A 16,323-nucleotide genomic window follows, 5' to 3' on the forward strand; every position below is an offset into this window, starting at 1 on the left:
TTGCAATATTGAAGAGATAGGAAAGAGTTGTTGAAAGAAGTGAAAATGAAGAGTAACAAAGTTAAGATTGTGAGTCTGCTACCTTGCTATGATAAGCTTTTTGCTAATGAGTCCATGAGAAGATTATGCAGGAAGGTAGTGTGCAGTTTATAGATGTATGGGATGAATTTGATGGATGAATGGACTTATATATGTTTGGACTCTATTTAAATACCATATTTTTTGTATAATGGCTTCACACATGTAAGAGAGAACTAAATATAATTTATTATTCCTGTATATTTCACTACATATATTTCTATATATTTCAGAAGAGAGAAACACTATTAGAATTCAGAGATATGGGAATATATGTGTAATTAATTTAAAAATAGTAAATAAAAATATAAAAAATTATAAACAATTAACAGCAATAATTTCCCAAAACTTAGAAATAGGCATATAGTCCGTGCAATTAAGATTGGGACAGAGGCATAGGGTTTCACACAGCTCAAACAAAATATACAATCATATTTGAACCTATTGTATTGTACCATCTTGGTACAGTTCTACTGAACTCTGTGTCTGGTTTCACGGGCATTAGAAGCAAGGCCTGAATTAAAAAATATTGTATAATCGTGATGTTCTTTGATTCTAATAGTATCAGAATGGCCAGTCTGTTCGAAGTTGCAAAGATGACAAGAAGAGTGTTTGATAATCCCCATTTAGGAATAAAGGTGTGGTAAGGAAGATTACTTCCAGTTTGAATGGTTTGAATGTAGTATATTTCATCTGCAAAGGATCCTTGCTATTCGTTCAGATATCCCTTTAAGGTAGAATATGCTGATCCTTTTAATATCAGATTTCAATCTGGAACAGGGATGATTTATTATCAAATATTTTCTGTATTAAAGGTCTTGTGTATCCATTAGGATTGAGTTCATGTTATGGGTTAGAGATTGGATACTCTCTGTATCACAACATGTTCAAGAGTCTTTCTCCCACTACATGTTTCTCTTCACTGTTTGTAATATTAAACATGGAACTAAATAGGTATAGTGTCTCTTCAGTTAAACTAAACCTCTCAGTAAAATTTGAAAAAAAAAAAATTTAAACTGAAAAATCACATAGAAAAAAAAAAAAAAAACTCATATTCACTTGACCAACATCAATGGCATCAACAGTAACTTGAGTTATGTTCATCATCATCTTCGGTCGACCAAACCTAATGTTCTGTTTCTGACAACCTCAAATCTACTAAATCTACCACAGCTCATCTTAACTGTCCATATTATATCCTGTATGAATCATTCTGCCATAAGAGAGGAGATATTTGTGCATTCTGATATCCCTTGCCAAAGGATGCCTAACCTAGAATCTCACCATTTTGACCTTATGTGGTTAAAATTTTTTTGCCACATAGTTTCATTCATCTGCTGCCTCTACCATTCTCCCAATTCTGAAAATTATTCTGAACTTTTGTCTTCCTGTCTTCAAAAATTTATTTCATTCATCAATAATTGGACACTTAACGAACCAACCATGGTACTGAATGTATGATGGGATTAGTCTTTCATCTGTTAGATTCATGTACGGAAAGAAACTTTGTTAACATGTTGGATCATAAGTTTAGGGTAACATCCTGTATACTCCTTGAGGATAGTTATCAGGAATTATAACAATGGTGGTGATAATTTTCTGAATATGTACCTTCAAGGGTGTGTTTATAAGAAACTGTGGCAGCACTGATCATTAACTTTGTTATTACTAATCTCCTGTGAATTATTTTCTTCCAAATTAGTCTTAGTACTTGTTAGCACATTAACATTGGCATATCTTATATTTGCCTTCTAGAGCATTTCAGGCAGCCTAGTGGATGCAAATGCCTCGAATGCTTTTTCAACCTTCCCAATCTTCCATTTTCTAACCAAAGTCTTCCCATGACTTCGTTTATTTCTTATATTTTTATCTGTACTGTCTACTGGCATCTACCCGACTTGTTAGGTACTTCTGCTGTTTTTTTTTTTTGGGGGGGGGTCTATCTCTTTAACTTATTGTGTCCACCATAGAGTAATGATTTTTCTCTCCATGCAAACAACTTCACCATATGCCTGCCAGAGCCAAATCAATGTTTTCTTCAGTGTTTGCCACTGAGACTCCACCCATAAACATACAAATATTATTGAATAATATTTGTATAAATGAGTAGTTTATTTCTAAAGCTTCTTCACTTTAATTATTTTTAAAACTATTAAATATTTTTCATTTCAGCAACATCATTACTTGGCTTCGAGCAGAAAAAAAAAAAAAAGAATATAATTTTTACTCTTAAGAATTCCATTAATCCCCTGTTTACTCTTTATTGTGAATCAATATGATATCTCTTTTAATGGTAACATAGTGAGACTTCTCTGCATCATTGTACATCTTTATATTGAAGCATGATATTAATGATGACTAACCCATGTCCTGAACAGAAATCCATCAGGCACTTGCCACTATTATTAGCATTTGTTCTTTTCTTCAGATTTTCCATAATATTTCTATATGCATGGGAGTTTTTATCTGTCCTGCTGTTGATATTCCATTTATTGGTTAATTGTTTAGTTAACATTTCTGATCTTATCAACTCCCATTTTTCATTTTTGTAGGATTGAACTGATTTTCAATGTTTCAGATATACGTAAAGTTAAGTGGCGGCGATCATGTTTTAGTAGTCTGCTCGCTTATTATAATGAGGTGACGAATACATTGGACAGGGGGGGGGTGCATATACAGTAGTATATTAAGATTTTGCAAAAGGCTATCGATAGATTGCCATATGTCAAACTAAATTGGAACTGAGGGTGTTGGATGGTAGATTAGTGCATTGGATTGGAGATTGGCTTTCTGAGAGGTATCAGCAGGTTGTATATGGGGGAGTGGTATCCCAGATGAGGAAAGTCCATGAGAATATTTAGCAATAATTTTTGGCCACATAGTCTTAATTCATGCATCAGCTGATAAAAAATAAAAAAAAAATCAGCAGTTTTTTCTTCATTGTGAATACCCTTTTGCACAATATTTTCTCACTTTTTCCACTTGAGTTGTCTTTTGGCAACTGGTATATGGAAATATGACTTCTCCATTACTTCCATCTCAGTATCACCACTTCTGAGTCTGGCTCCCACTAATGAGACCTCAATAAAGGTCAAAACCGGTTTGTGTAGTGATCCTTCCCTTAATGCATAACATTGTCTGGAAGGAGATGTGCTTTGCATTATGGGAGATACTGAGGCAAGTGATGAGAACTCATGCCACCTTTACCACGAGTTGCCCCAGTCCAGAAAGATACTTCAGGCACAAACTTTGTTTGCTTACACTTGGATAATGGATTAAACCAAGTATATAATTTCTTGGTATCTTTAATTTATAAAGTTAAGTGGCCTTGTTATAGTTTTGTATATACTTGTTTTAATTGCAATATTTAATGCCATGTTTGAGTTATTTTGAATAGTTATCCCAAAGTTTTTAGTTTATTTTCCAGTTTCTGTTGATAAGTATCATTTCTTAAGTTTTTTTATCTGTTATACTTTTCTTCATTAGATTTCTCATGTAGATATGCTTAAAAGGTTTTCTTTTGTGCTAATAGTTTTAACTTCCTCTGAGTACTAAGGAGTCTAACCTTTCCTTTTATTTCCAATTATTATTTCTCCTAAGGCTTATGCAGCTTATTTAATATTATTTTTAAAGCTTATCTATTGATTATTCATATTGGTGCTTCATGATATAAGCAACACAAAGAGATGAAAAAATAAATTTATTGAATTTATTAATATTTTGCTGGTTTTCTACCTAGCATCATCAGAGCACAAATTATACCATGAGAGGCATACAAGCACCACATTAAAACATTAGAAATAATTCAATTTTAACTGATACCCTCTGTGGGCCAATTAACCATAAAGTTAATAATTATTAACTTTATGGTTAACTGCCAGTTAAATGCTGTTAGCCTGTTATAATCGGCTAACAGCATTTAACTGTACCATAGAAGGTGGTTTGGTAGGACATTAGTTCTGTGTCAGTTATAAATTGAATTGTTTCTAATGTTTCAGTTTTGTGCTTGTTAGTTATTTGTGCTCTGATGCTGGATAGAAAACCAGAGAAATGTTAATAAGTTAAATGAATTCACATTTTTTTTATCTCTTCGTGTGGTCATGTTTATACTGTGAAGCACTAATATGAATTATTTTGAAAGATTCCTGAGCTTTGATTCAGTTCTGTATTTTCATTAAAACTATCTTCGTTAAACTGCTCTTTTATTAATTAATTGATAGTGTTTTAATGCTTTTTTCCTGTCTCTACCCTCTACCTTACTTTTTTTAAAAATTATTTTCCTCAGAATCTTAAATTTACAGTAAGTAATGCATAGTCAGTTCCTGTATCAGCTGATGTTAGAATGCTGTTATCAGTAATTTCAAGTTGAATGTGTTTGTTTATTTTATGAAATAGCATTGTTTAATTTTAAATATCTACATTTGACTTATGATCGGCTCTTGTGAAATACTGTGAGTGAAGTTAATTAATTTTTTTATTACAGTTCATTGTCAAAGATTTGAATTCAAATACTGTTGCTTTCTGCCATTTTCACTAAGATTAATTTTTGCGAAAGACCCAAAAAAATCACATTTTTTTGGGTCTTTGAAACTAAAATCATTGACATGTTCTCTTCTTTAAGCCTGCATGAGAAGAGAAGACATATGAATTGGTATTTTTCTCTACTCACTAAGTAATTTTTTTTTTTTTTAAGGAATTCATATTATGAAACATTAAGAATCATGTGGAGTGGCACTACACAAATTAACTTTGCATGCTTGCTTTTATTTGATATAGGTTCCATATATTTAGTAACAATGTGAACAAGATGTTTATTTGAAAGATTATGAGAAGAAAATTTAAGCTGCACAGGTAAAGGAGCAGTGAATGTGATGCTAGAACAGATGAGGACAAAGAGCTTTGTGATTCTTCTGGCATGTGTCATAGCAACTAGCATTATTGTCTGTCTGTACGGAGATCCCAAACCTTCCATCCATGAAATTGTCACTGAAACTCATAGGCATTTGTCACAGTGGAAGAAAGGACAGGTAATTGTGATCATATGAAATCAGTTTTAAAATAATTATTTTGTGTACTAAGTATATATAATCAGGAATATAAATTCTGAATACTATTCAGAATAATACTAATATTATTAAAATTCTGTGGCTCAGAGACAGATATAGAAAGTTACAAATTTTACTGTTACAAATTAAATTGAACTTTCCAAAGAAAGTATATTATAGTATAATCCTTTATCCAGGTTTAAGAAAACAAAGTTTTACTGTATGAAGTATTTTCATGAGACCTCAATAAAGGTTGAAACTGGTCTGGGTAGTATAATGCCTAGCATTACACACATCTGAAAGGATGTGGCTTTGCATAATAGGATACTAAGGCAGTTAATATGAAGTCATTAGTGAAGATACTTCATGTGCAGACCTTGTTTGTTTAAACTTCGAAAAAATATTAAACAAGAATATAATTTCTTGTCAATTTTAATCTAACTTATAACCAAGGGGAATAAACTTTCGACAACTACTGTTGTTACATGTTCATTTATTTATAATGTATCATTTCAACTTGGTGTAATTATTCAACATGTGTAAGAAAAAAAAATAATAATAAAATGATATTTGACAACATAATCGTGAAAAGGTATTGGAAACCCAGGAAATACAAATAAGGATCAAGATATTACCTTTTCAATGAGGTTTAGTCTTATCTTTGATTAGCATCACTGCTTCAATCTGTGTTCGACGTTTCACATTTTTCTGACAAATTCAATGAAAAATGAACTCTGAGCGATTTTATTGTCCAGGGAGCATTTCTTGCACAAAATTTTACTTCATACATTGTACATCAGGTTTAGATCAGGACTGTTATCTTCTCTGATCAGTCTATTACATGTATGCTATTATTCTTAAACCAAGCCATAGTAGACTTTGCTGTGTGACAAGTAATACTGTTATCCTAAAACCTTCACCTACATTTCCATAAACATAGAAGAGAGGTAATGAAGATTCCTATTCTGAACAATGCTGCACATTCTATGCTTCGGGAATTCTATGGTACACCAGCATTTCCGAAACTATGTTCCGAGGAACACCAGTGTTCCACAGAATGTGAAGAAGTGTTCCATGAAAAATTATCAAAATTAATATGAGCCTGGAATGGTTTTAAATTCTGCAAGAAGTTCAAACATGTTTGAAAATCAGGCACTCCTCACTTTGGGGTGGATTGTACTATTATGGCCAGCGTGCTCTGGCCTTGACTCAGCTGCTGGCTGACAGCTGCTCGTTGTTGTTGACACCTCCAAGCACAAGTGAAGTACGGAGGTATCTATTCTAGGAAATGTGCAGTCACAAGCAAGGTCAATGCACTGCAGCCCGACACACCTGTAGTTTGCACTGTCACAGTTTTGTGATGTGATACAGCCTGTTGCGGCAATAGTGTGCGCTTAGCTTTACATTGAACACCAGACTGATGATACTTGACTCTAACCAAGGTATTCTGTTAAAATTTCAGGATTTGTGAAGTGTTCCATCATAGGAAAAGTTTGAGAAACCCGGACTTACACTATAGTTAGCAGTTTGAACTCTGCATTCATACTTCCATTATTTACCGGACTGCAGCTAGATCCACATTTTCCTATTTAACCCTACAGTGAAATTTCTTTCATAGTATTATTCTCTCCTGTTTCCCATTGTCCAGAAACTGCATTTTGCAACTGTGAACACCATTGCATTTTGCAACTCTGAACTCAGAGTGAAATCATTGTTTTGAAGGCTTTAAGTTCTGCTCCATGTGCCATTTTAGTTTATTTTAGAATTACAGAAGTATTTCCCTAATGAGTGTTTCTGGTAAGATTTATGCAAGTATACTTGAGAAACGGTTGAGAAAAATTGTGGAAGAAAGGCTTGGTGAAGAACAAGCTGGATTCAGGCCAAACAGAGGCCGTCAGGATCAGATCTTCACTTTACGACAAATAGTTGAAAAATCATGGGAATATAACAAATATCTGTATTTAAGTTTTGTCGATCTGGAAAAGGCATACGACAAGGTGCCAAGACAGAAGCTATTCAATACACTACAGTTATATGGGGTCAATGAGGCATTATATCAAGCAATACTTAGTCCTTATTTGAGTTGTAACTCAGCAGTTAGAATTGAAGGAAGTACAGGAAGATAGTTTAATGTTAAATCTGTTGTCAGACAAGGATGTACATTATCCCTTTGTTATTCATTATCTATATGGATCACATTATGAAGGAAAGTGGTATTAAGCCTGATATCAAAATTGGATATGTTAATATCAGCTCTTTGCTTTATGCGGACGATGTTATAATTCTAAATAAATAGACTACAAGTCTGCAAGATTCCCTGACTAAATTGAATAACTGTTGTAATAGATATGATATGAAGGTCAGCAATAAATTCATATGGAATAAGAGAGAAATTAGTCGGAACACTAAATTAGCTGTATACAAGACAGTGTTCAAACCAGTTTTAACTTATGGATCTGAGAGCTGGATCAGAAGTAAAATACTTGACAAAAGACTAGAGACCGCAGATATGAGAGTTATGAGAGATGATATGAGATGATATGATAAGCAGATATGAGAGGCGTGAACAGATGGCATCAATGACAATATCATCTTAAAAACGAGGATATTAGAAAGAACTTGACATTGTCAGCATCCAGGAATATGTTAGCAGAGCTAATCTCAGGTGGTATGGTCACTTAAACATATTGAGTGAGGAAAGATTAACAAAACAAGTGTTTTCTGCCAGGTTGGCAGGAAAACAACCCAGAGGAAGACCAAGATATAGGTGGATTGATACAGTGCCTTAGAAGACAGAAATATAAGACCTGATAATATTGGTCTTATATTTAAAATCTTGACATTTAAAAGATAGGAAGTTAGTAATGATGTAAATTTTTCATGTAGTACTATCATATCCTGTACACCCCCCCCACCACCCTCCGAGGGTATATATCAGGAATTTGATGATGATTAAAATACATTTAATCCAGCGATGCTCCAGTGCCATTATCCTGTCCCTGTAGTGGTTCTCAGTAAGATCTGCAAAATACCCCTCTACAGCTGCAATCACCTCTTGATTTGAAGAAAAAAAGCTGACCAGCGAGAAAATTTGTTTTGGGAAACGATAGAAGTCAGAGCCAAATCTGGGGAATAGGGTAGATGTTCCAACAATTCATAGTGCAGAGCCCTTAATTTTCCCATTGCCAAAACATCTTTGTGGACAGGTGCATTGTCCTGATGAAAGATGATTTTTTTTCTTCTGCAAATCGGGTCTTTTCTCACAAATTTTTTTGTCTGGGCTGGTTAAAAGATCGGAATGATATTCCCCAGTTATTGTTTTATGATTTTCAAGATAATTAATAAACAGAAAACCTTTAGAATCCTAAAACACCAATGCCATGACCTTTCCTGCTGCTAGAACCGACTTTGTCTTCTTTTCTGCTGAACAGCTGGCTTCTGTCCACTGTTTGGATTGTAGTGTGTAACAGTGAATCCAAGTCTCATCCATAGTAATAAATCGACATACAAAATCAATTTTTCCAGGACAAACAGTGTTTGTCCTGGGAAATTCAGATGAATCAGCTTGTGCAATTTGTATATCTGACAATTTTGAGTAAAAAGCAGGTAAACATTCAAATTTTTGAATTATGCTCAAAGAGGTCATGTGGTAGCACTCGATTACATAAAAGGCTGCACTAAGCGAGTTGTGTTTAAAGGAAACTTTTCATGAAGGAATAAAATTGCAAACTTGGATGTCTTATAATGTCTCAAAGGCATCTAGATGATTTCAAGTTTGAAAGAATTATTGCGGTGCTTAAAGGTCAAAGCTATATAACTGAGAGGAGACCTCCACATAACCTTTAAAGGAATGCGGAGAACCGACCAGGGCTTCTGACCTAATGTCCAATCATCATCACCTTGGGGTGCACCCTGTTGGGTATCTACCTGAATACTGAATGAATGAGGATGGGCTGGCAATTTGGGATTTAGCTGACCAAATTGTATTCTCATTGGTTAAACCAAAATAAAAAATGATGGTACAACATGACAAAATTTCATGCCGGCTGGGGCGTCGCCCGGTTAAACAAGGCCCCCGTTCTTTTCGCCAGTTAACCAGGGTGAACGAACAGTCAGTTACTGGAACAAATCTGAAAACACGCCCCAACTCAACATCACCAGAGTTCAAGATTGGTACTATCAACATAAGAAGCCTAATTAGTCGGAACACTAAATTAGCTGTATACAAGACAGTATTCAAACCAGTTTTAACTTATGGATCTGAGAGCTGGGTCAGAAGTAAAACACTTGATCAAAGACTAGAGACCACAGATATGAGTGTCCTGAGAAAGATTATGGGCGTGAACAGATGGCATCAATGGCAGTATCGTATTAAAAACGAAGATATTAGGAAAGAACTTGACATTGTCGGCATCCAGGAGTGCGTTAGCAGAGCTAATCTCAATTGGTATGGTCACTTAAACAGAATGGGCGAGGAAAGATTAGCAAAACAAGTGTTCTCTGCTAGGAAAACGATCCAGAGGAAGACCAAGATATAGGTGGATTGATACGATACAATGTGCCTTATACGATAGAAATATGAGATCTGATAATGATAATATTCGAGTCTTGACAAGTAATAGACTGATTTAGAGGAAAATTGTAGATAGGAAGTTAGTAATGATGTAAATTTTTCATGTACTATCATATCTTGTACACTTCTTGAGGGTACATGTCAAGAATTTAATGATGATGATGATGATTAAGAATTATTGGAAAGCTTGAAGACTGCAGGATGGCTGATATTACCACAGAGTTTGAAATCTCATAGTGTTTTATCCAGGCTCTGGTCACTTTCAAATACTGTTTCATACCAATGGAATGTGTTCCAGACTTTTGCTAATAGGTTGCCCTCACTCTACCATGGAGCATGAAGACAGATTTTTGGTTTTAACAGCAAAAGATAATTAACACATCACAGCAGGTCAGCTTGCAAGTCGGCTCCATTCCAGCACAGGTAGATGGATATCACAACAAACTGTGGTACTACATTTGTGACTAGTAGTCCTATATGCCTGAAGGCCTGTAGTGTGTGTCACTTTATCCACAGCCCATCATAGAACATGTTTTCAGTGATGTTATATCCATAAAAATTGAAGAAGACACCAGTGAGTTAATGTACTCTTTACAGATGAGTTATTTTAGTCTCTCCTCTGATTCCAGATGACACTTCATCTGGCATGAAAGTGGTACTACTTACCATCATGAGAATGTTCTTGAAAGGGATAGATACAACAGTGCTTGGGTTATGGCTGGTGGAGGGGCATTATGCTTAATAGATGCACTAATCTACGAGTGGTGTAAAAAGAGACTGGCTGGTGAATAATATTGCAATGAAGTTAGTTCTTCAACATCATGTTCGATTGTTCTGTGTTGCTGTAGGCAAAGAATTCATTTTTATGGATGACAACACAAACAGTGGAGATACTTTTGGAGACTTAGGTTATTAAGTGAATCAAGCAGCCAGCATGCTCCTTAGATTTCAACTGCATGTGACACAAAGGGAGACACATTGCTGCTCAGAATTTGCCTTCAGAAAACCAAGGCCTTATCCTTGCTCTGAAGGAGAAGTGGGCCAGTTTCCTTCAAGAACTCCTGAATCGCTTGGTGTTAAGGCAGCATTGTGAGAGCTGCATCGCAGTTCAAGGTGGACGTATTCATTACTGAAATGTCTCTCTTCTTAGTTTTCTGTAAGCACTGGACATTAATTAAGTACGTCGTTAAGAAATTTATAACTTTTTCCAAAAACATTGCAATTTAATTTGTATGAAATTTTTAACACATTTTTTATGTAATATAATTTATTAGTATGTTGGTAATAAATTTATGTCCACATTTTGCTGTAGTCATGGAAATTTTTTCATATACAGATAAAAATGTAGTTTGTCCTTAGCTTTTGAACATCAGTATATTTAACTTGGTGGCTGTATTGCCAAATTACAAAAACAGTATCTAAGTCAAACTAGGTTTAAAAGTTGCAGAATTGTAGATTCAAAGGCATCTCAGATGATTCAGAAGTTTACAATAGAGAACACAGTGGTGAGTCTGTGACCATCTCTTCTTTTTGATGGTTAAAGTTACTTTGCGACGTGAAATAACATGAGCAGAGTACACGGACAAAAAAAGTGCTGTAGTGTCAGGCAGAAATTTCTTCTGCAACAAGAGAATTGTTATTGATGGATATTGATAAAGAAGATGGGTGTCAAAACTAAGAGTTTGATCATCAAGAACAGTTTAATTTTCATAAGTGTTGACTATTTACTTTTTCACGTCTGTGTTTGTTATTTTGGAGAGCTGGTAGATTCTTAGCTGTCTAGAATAATGTTAATTTTTTTTTCACTACTTCAGAATCCAATTAAATAATCTTTCAATATTCTTTAGTTTCATTTTTGATTTCACTTTTTGTGAAATTATAAATGGCTGATATAGGTAGGTATTAAAAATTGGCATCATTTTCTTCAAATAATCAGTGATCTTATTTTTAACAACACTATTGTGTTACCATTGAGACCAGTTTTGATGGGTATTAACAGTCCAACATTATGTAGCCAAGGACTTAGTTGCTTTGATGTTGTGTGTGTGTGTGCTTCTGAAGACAAGGTTGATATAAAGCTTGAAACACTGAAGATAATTTTATTAATTATCTCAGTGATTGTGTAAATACAATAAGTGTTGTTCTCACTACATAAGTAAAACCAACTACTGGTAAGAAGATAGAACTCTTCATTTTAAAAGAAGCCAATCAGATGACATTATTGGGGATTTTGGGGCTGAAGGTTTAGGAATAGGATTTCTCAGATGTAGGCTATTATACTGAGGTTGGAAAACACTCACCTTGCATATCTGACAGTAATAGCAGAACTTGATGTGGTCTTTGTTATAAATTTGTAAAAAGTATAATGTTGGTTATCCTGCCAGGATGGCCTTTTATGAGCAATATTTCTGCTGCAGGACACTTGGGAAGATTAAAGTTGGAAGTGATCTTTATAGCATAGGTAGGAGATGCTAATTACTGCAGTTTAAAGGTAGTAACCAAACTGTATTTTATTTGGACTAGATCCACTTTTTTCTGAAATTCCATCAAAGTACAAATCAAGTTTAGAGAAAGAGAAGAAAAAGTATGGATATAATTTTTATTACTTACATAGTATCAAAATAAATTCCAAAACAATATCTTAATCATCCCAAAAACTTAAATCCAATACCACATGGCTATAAATCAGTGATGTGTTGAAGAGGAGCCAAGAAAAGTTCCAGTTATGCTTGAACTGTTTTCAGATCAATTAAATTTCAGCATCCACTCATCATAAGCATTAAGGAATCTGCTCTCTCTCCCCCCCCCTCTTTTTTTTCATAGCCAGTCTCATACTGGCTATGAAAAGGAGGATAACAAAACAAGCAAACTGAAAACACATGCATTTAACAGACAAGACACTGTCCCCATTGCCTTAGTCAGTTCTGCCATAATTCCAAATAATTACGTCTTTTCTAAGATGGCTTAATTCACTTGACTAGTTTAAGTTAAAAGTAAATGCCCTAGCAACCACTGTTTAATTCCCCAGAAGCAAACATTTTTGGGGGATTACAAACTCATCTTGCTAAAATGTTGACAAGATTGAGCTTCGAAGGGCTTTGGTACTATGGGGATCTAGTTGGAGCTTTTCTGCATTTTGTAATAGTAAGTAAATTTGCTACCTTTTTTGCTATTATAATTAGAAAGTACCATTATTGGCATTACATTGTTTGTTATGTGTGTTACAATAGAGACCACAGCGGTGAGTCTGTGACCATCTCTTCTTTTTGAAGGTTACAAAATTACTGGATTTCTGTTACAAGATTAGTAACAGAAATCCAGTACTTTTCAGGTATGATTTCAGAAAGAATTTCATCCATCATTCCATATGGGATAATCATCATGATGTCCATTGTTGAGGGATGGCAAACTGGTTGGCATGTTACCACATTTAAAATTTCCTTATTCATGTGTCGGTTTCTTGATTCTATGAATTAGGCAAATTTATAGATTTGCCGTTCATATATTTATAATAGTTACCATCTGAAGATTGCATTACATTTATTTTTTTGCTTTGGTTTTAGTACTTTCTACCATTCATTATGTAATTTCTCTTTGATATATTTTTTGTTTTTCTAGGTGGTTAAACCTGTCGAAAAAGAACCTGTTCCAGATGAACGATACCTAAAAGTTCTAGGATTTACTGAGCATCCTCGCCTTTTTCCTTCGCACACATGGACCAATGTTTCTTTGCCAGTTTTTGTTACAGCAGTCACATCTGGACAAGATAGTCTGCTTGCTGGCTTCCTCAAATCTTATCAGCATCATTTTCCTGATCATCTTTTGTTTGTATATGACTTAGGGCTGGACCCTATGGAGTTAATTACAGTAAGCTGTTTATAATAATTAGATATGGAACACTAATTCCAATACTGGAGGAACTTTTCAAATTTTGCATTTTTAGTTCTAATTTTATTTTTTTTAGTAATGTTATTAACTTGTTAATATCCAAAATCTTTTGGGTTCCGGTAGTAATCGGAAGCGCATAGCCACTCGGTTAGCTGAGTGGCTATGTGCTTCTCAACCATATGCCTGGGAAAGGAGTGTCCTGGGCTCGATTCCCATCACTGATGTGTGGAGCTTAGGATCTTTCTCAGACATAGCCAAGTTAGCTGGTCTTGGGCATAGACTTGTAGGATTTTTCTCCCCAGTTTATCTGGAGTTTTTCATCCTGCAAGCAGGAAAACACTGGCCTTGAGAGCTCAACAGTTCTCAACATAGGATATACCAAGAGGCACAGGGCTAACCACTTATCCTTGTGTGTGACTGCAGTTAAATGAAGAGAAAACTCTCAACACTGCAAGGTAAAAGAGGAAAAAAGGAAGTTTTTTGAGTCAGTGATCTCACTTTGACCACATCATGTTACCTTTTTAGCTCTTATGTTCTTCATGTTAGCACATGAAGAACATAAGAGCTAAATTCTGCTGGGTTTTACCCTGTTTGGAAAGGTCATTATTAAAAAAAAGATCATGGAGGAGAAATTTTTACTTAAGAATTATTTTGAAATCAGTCTTATCAAAAATAACAGGAATCCAGTACTTTTCAACATATGATTTCAGAATGGATTTCATCCATCATTCCATATGGGATTGTCATGACCACCTTCCTCATGGGATGGCATACTATTTAGCATGTTACCACACAGTTAATTTCCTTATTAGTTTTCTATTAATAATTTTATTCCAGATTACTGATTGTCTGATCTGTGATCTCATCAGCTATTTCTGTTTTTTGAAGCACTCGTGTATCTCCAACTATCTGATTTTTCTGCCATGGTTTCTTCAAACACGTTTCACTAAATGGTCAATATTATTTAACTTAATGTAATTTAATGTTCAGTATTAATGATTTAATTTAATATTATTGAGTTAGTAATATAAATTTAGATGAGTATTGCTTACAGATCTTTGAATTTCTTTTTTTTTTTTATTATTATTTTATATATATATATATATATATATATAGGAAGTATTTTTACCTTGGGTATAAATATGTTAAAGATACCAAGTAATTTTAAACCTGGTTTTACTCCATTTCCCAAGTAAACAAACAGACTAAAAGTCAAGTTTGCGCCTGCAATTGATGCAAGTCTATCTGATCCCACAGGTAGTGCAGGATCAGGGCAACTCGTGGCAAAGGTGGAACAAGCTCCGATCACTAAATTACTTGGTATCTTTAACATATATATATATATATATATATATATATACACAGGGTGTTCGGGATAAATTTGACAGTTTCGTAAGGAAAAAGAAAATCTTCTTTGTATCTATTAAATTTAATGAATTGACAAAAAAACATTACAGGCAGAGTTAATTACAATACTATCAACAAGATTTACTCAAAATAACCACCATTAGCATCGATCACAGCTTCAATTCTGCTTCGGAACCTCGAACAAGCTGATGCTACAGTCTCCCTGGAAAGGGCCGCAAAAACGGTTTTAATTTTATCCATTAACTGGGCTTTTGTATTACTGGAAGTGCGATTGGTGTCTTTTTCAACTGCGCCCCATACAAAATAATCCATGGGGTTAAGGTCTGGGGAGTTTGGAGGCCAAACATTTGGACTGGTGAAGTCGTAGAAATTTTCAGACAACCATTTTTGACTTTTCCCAGAGGTGTGGCAAGGGGCCGAATCCTGCTGCCATACATACGGCCTACCATTGGCTACCCTTGTTATCCAGGGCTTGACTACAGTTAGCAACTCCACGAACAAAGCCCGAATTCCAATGCCAGGGTTCTTCAACACCTGTTCCTGCATATTTGCGAGGAATTCTGCTGTACGAACACAATCAGATCGTCTGCTAGGGATCTTTCTTCTTGCTACATCCTCGTAGTCACCATTGCAAGTCTCTAGTTCATGCCTGATTGTTTTTACTGTATTCAGGGAGCATTGGGCAGCAGTCGTAATATCCTTATTTTGATGGCGGGCACGAATCATCATGATACAAGTTATTCTCTTCCATGATTCAGGTGGGTTCCAGCTATCCATCCTTTCTGACATCTTGTATATGAATGAAGAAGGGTCCAAACTTTTAAATGAAGAGAAGTGTGTGTTAATACATGTAACTTACAGAAAAATGTAATTAATTATAAATATGTCAAATTTATCCCGAACACCCTGTATATATATTTATTTATTTATATTATTTTTAATATGGTCAGTAAGTGCCATTTGCTCACTTTCCCAAGTATACTTATCTATCCCTTCCTGTGGAGTATCTTGTTCATGGTGGAGGGGAATCTTCAGTGATGGCTGGTCTTTTTCATTCTTCCTCTTTTTTTTTTCTTTGCCTTTCTTCCCATATTCTTGGTTCTACTTCTGAGTTTTTTTACAGTCCTTATTCCAGACCACAATCACTGAGATCCAACAGCATGTTTGCCATGTGGTGCGACCATGGACGTTCAAGCTTCACAATTTTTCTTAGTTGTTTTGCAAGAATATTTGCATAAATCTTACCAGGAACACTAAGTAGAGAAATTCCCGTCATTCAGCTTTATTCCCTTTATAGATGGGGTACTATGAGGTCTCTACCCCAGTCATCTAGAATTTGACTCTCTGACCAGCCCTTCTGAATTACGCAGC

General features: G+C 34.8%; 1 protein-coding gene across 2 annotated transcripts in view; it reads left to right on the top strand.

Moving 5' to 3' along the window:
- The window catches only part of LOC150105354 (uncharacterized), a 129,340-nt gene that overhangs the window by 54,374 nt on the left and 58,643 nt on the right, over positions 1 to 16,323 (top strand). For both annotated transcript variants that reach the window (XM_090394090.1, XM_090394091.1), the window contains exons 3-4: positions 4,855 to 5,105; positions 13,315 to 13,563. In XM_090394090.1, coding sequence (XP_090250216.1) covers positions 4,950 to 5,105; positions 13,315 to 13,563 — 405 coding nt within the window. In that variant the 5' untranslated portion in view covers positions 4,855 to 4,949. The remainder of the gene's footprint in view (positions 1 to 4,854; positions 5,106 to 13,314; positions 13,564 to 16,323) is intronic.

Source organism: Typopeltis vanoorti, chromosome 6 (assembly GCF_054136105.1).
Source record: "Typopeltis vanoorti isolate ZY-2024b chromosome 6, IOZ_Tvanoo_1.0, whole genome shotgun sequence".
NCBI classification, from domain to species: Eukaryota; Metazoa; Arthropoda; class Arachnida; order Uropygi; family Thelyphonidae; genus Typopeltis; species Typopeltis vanoorti.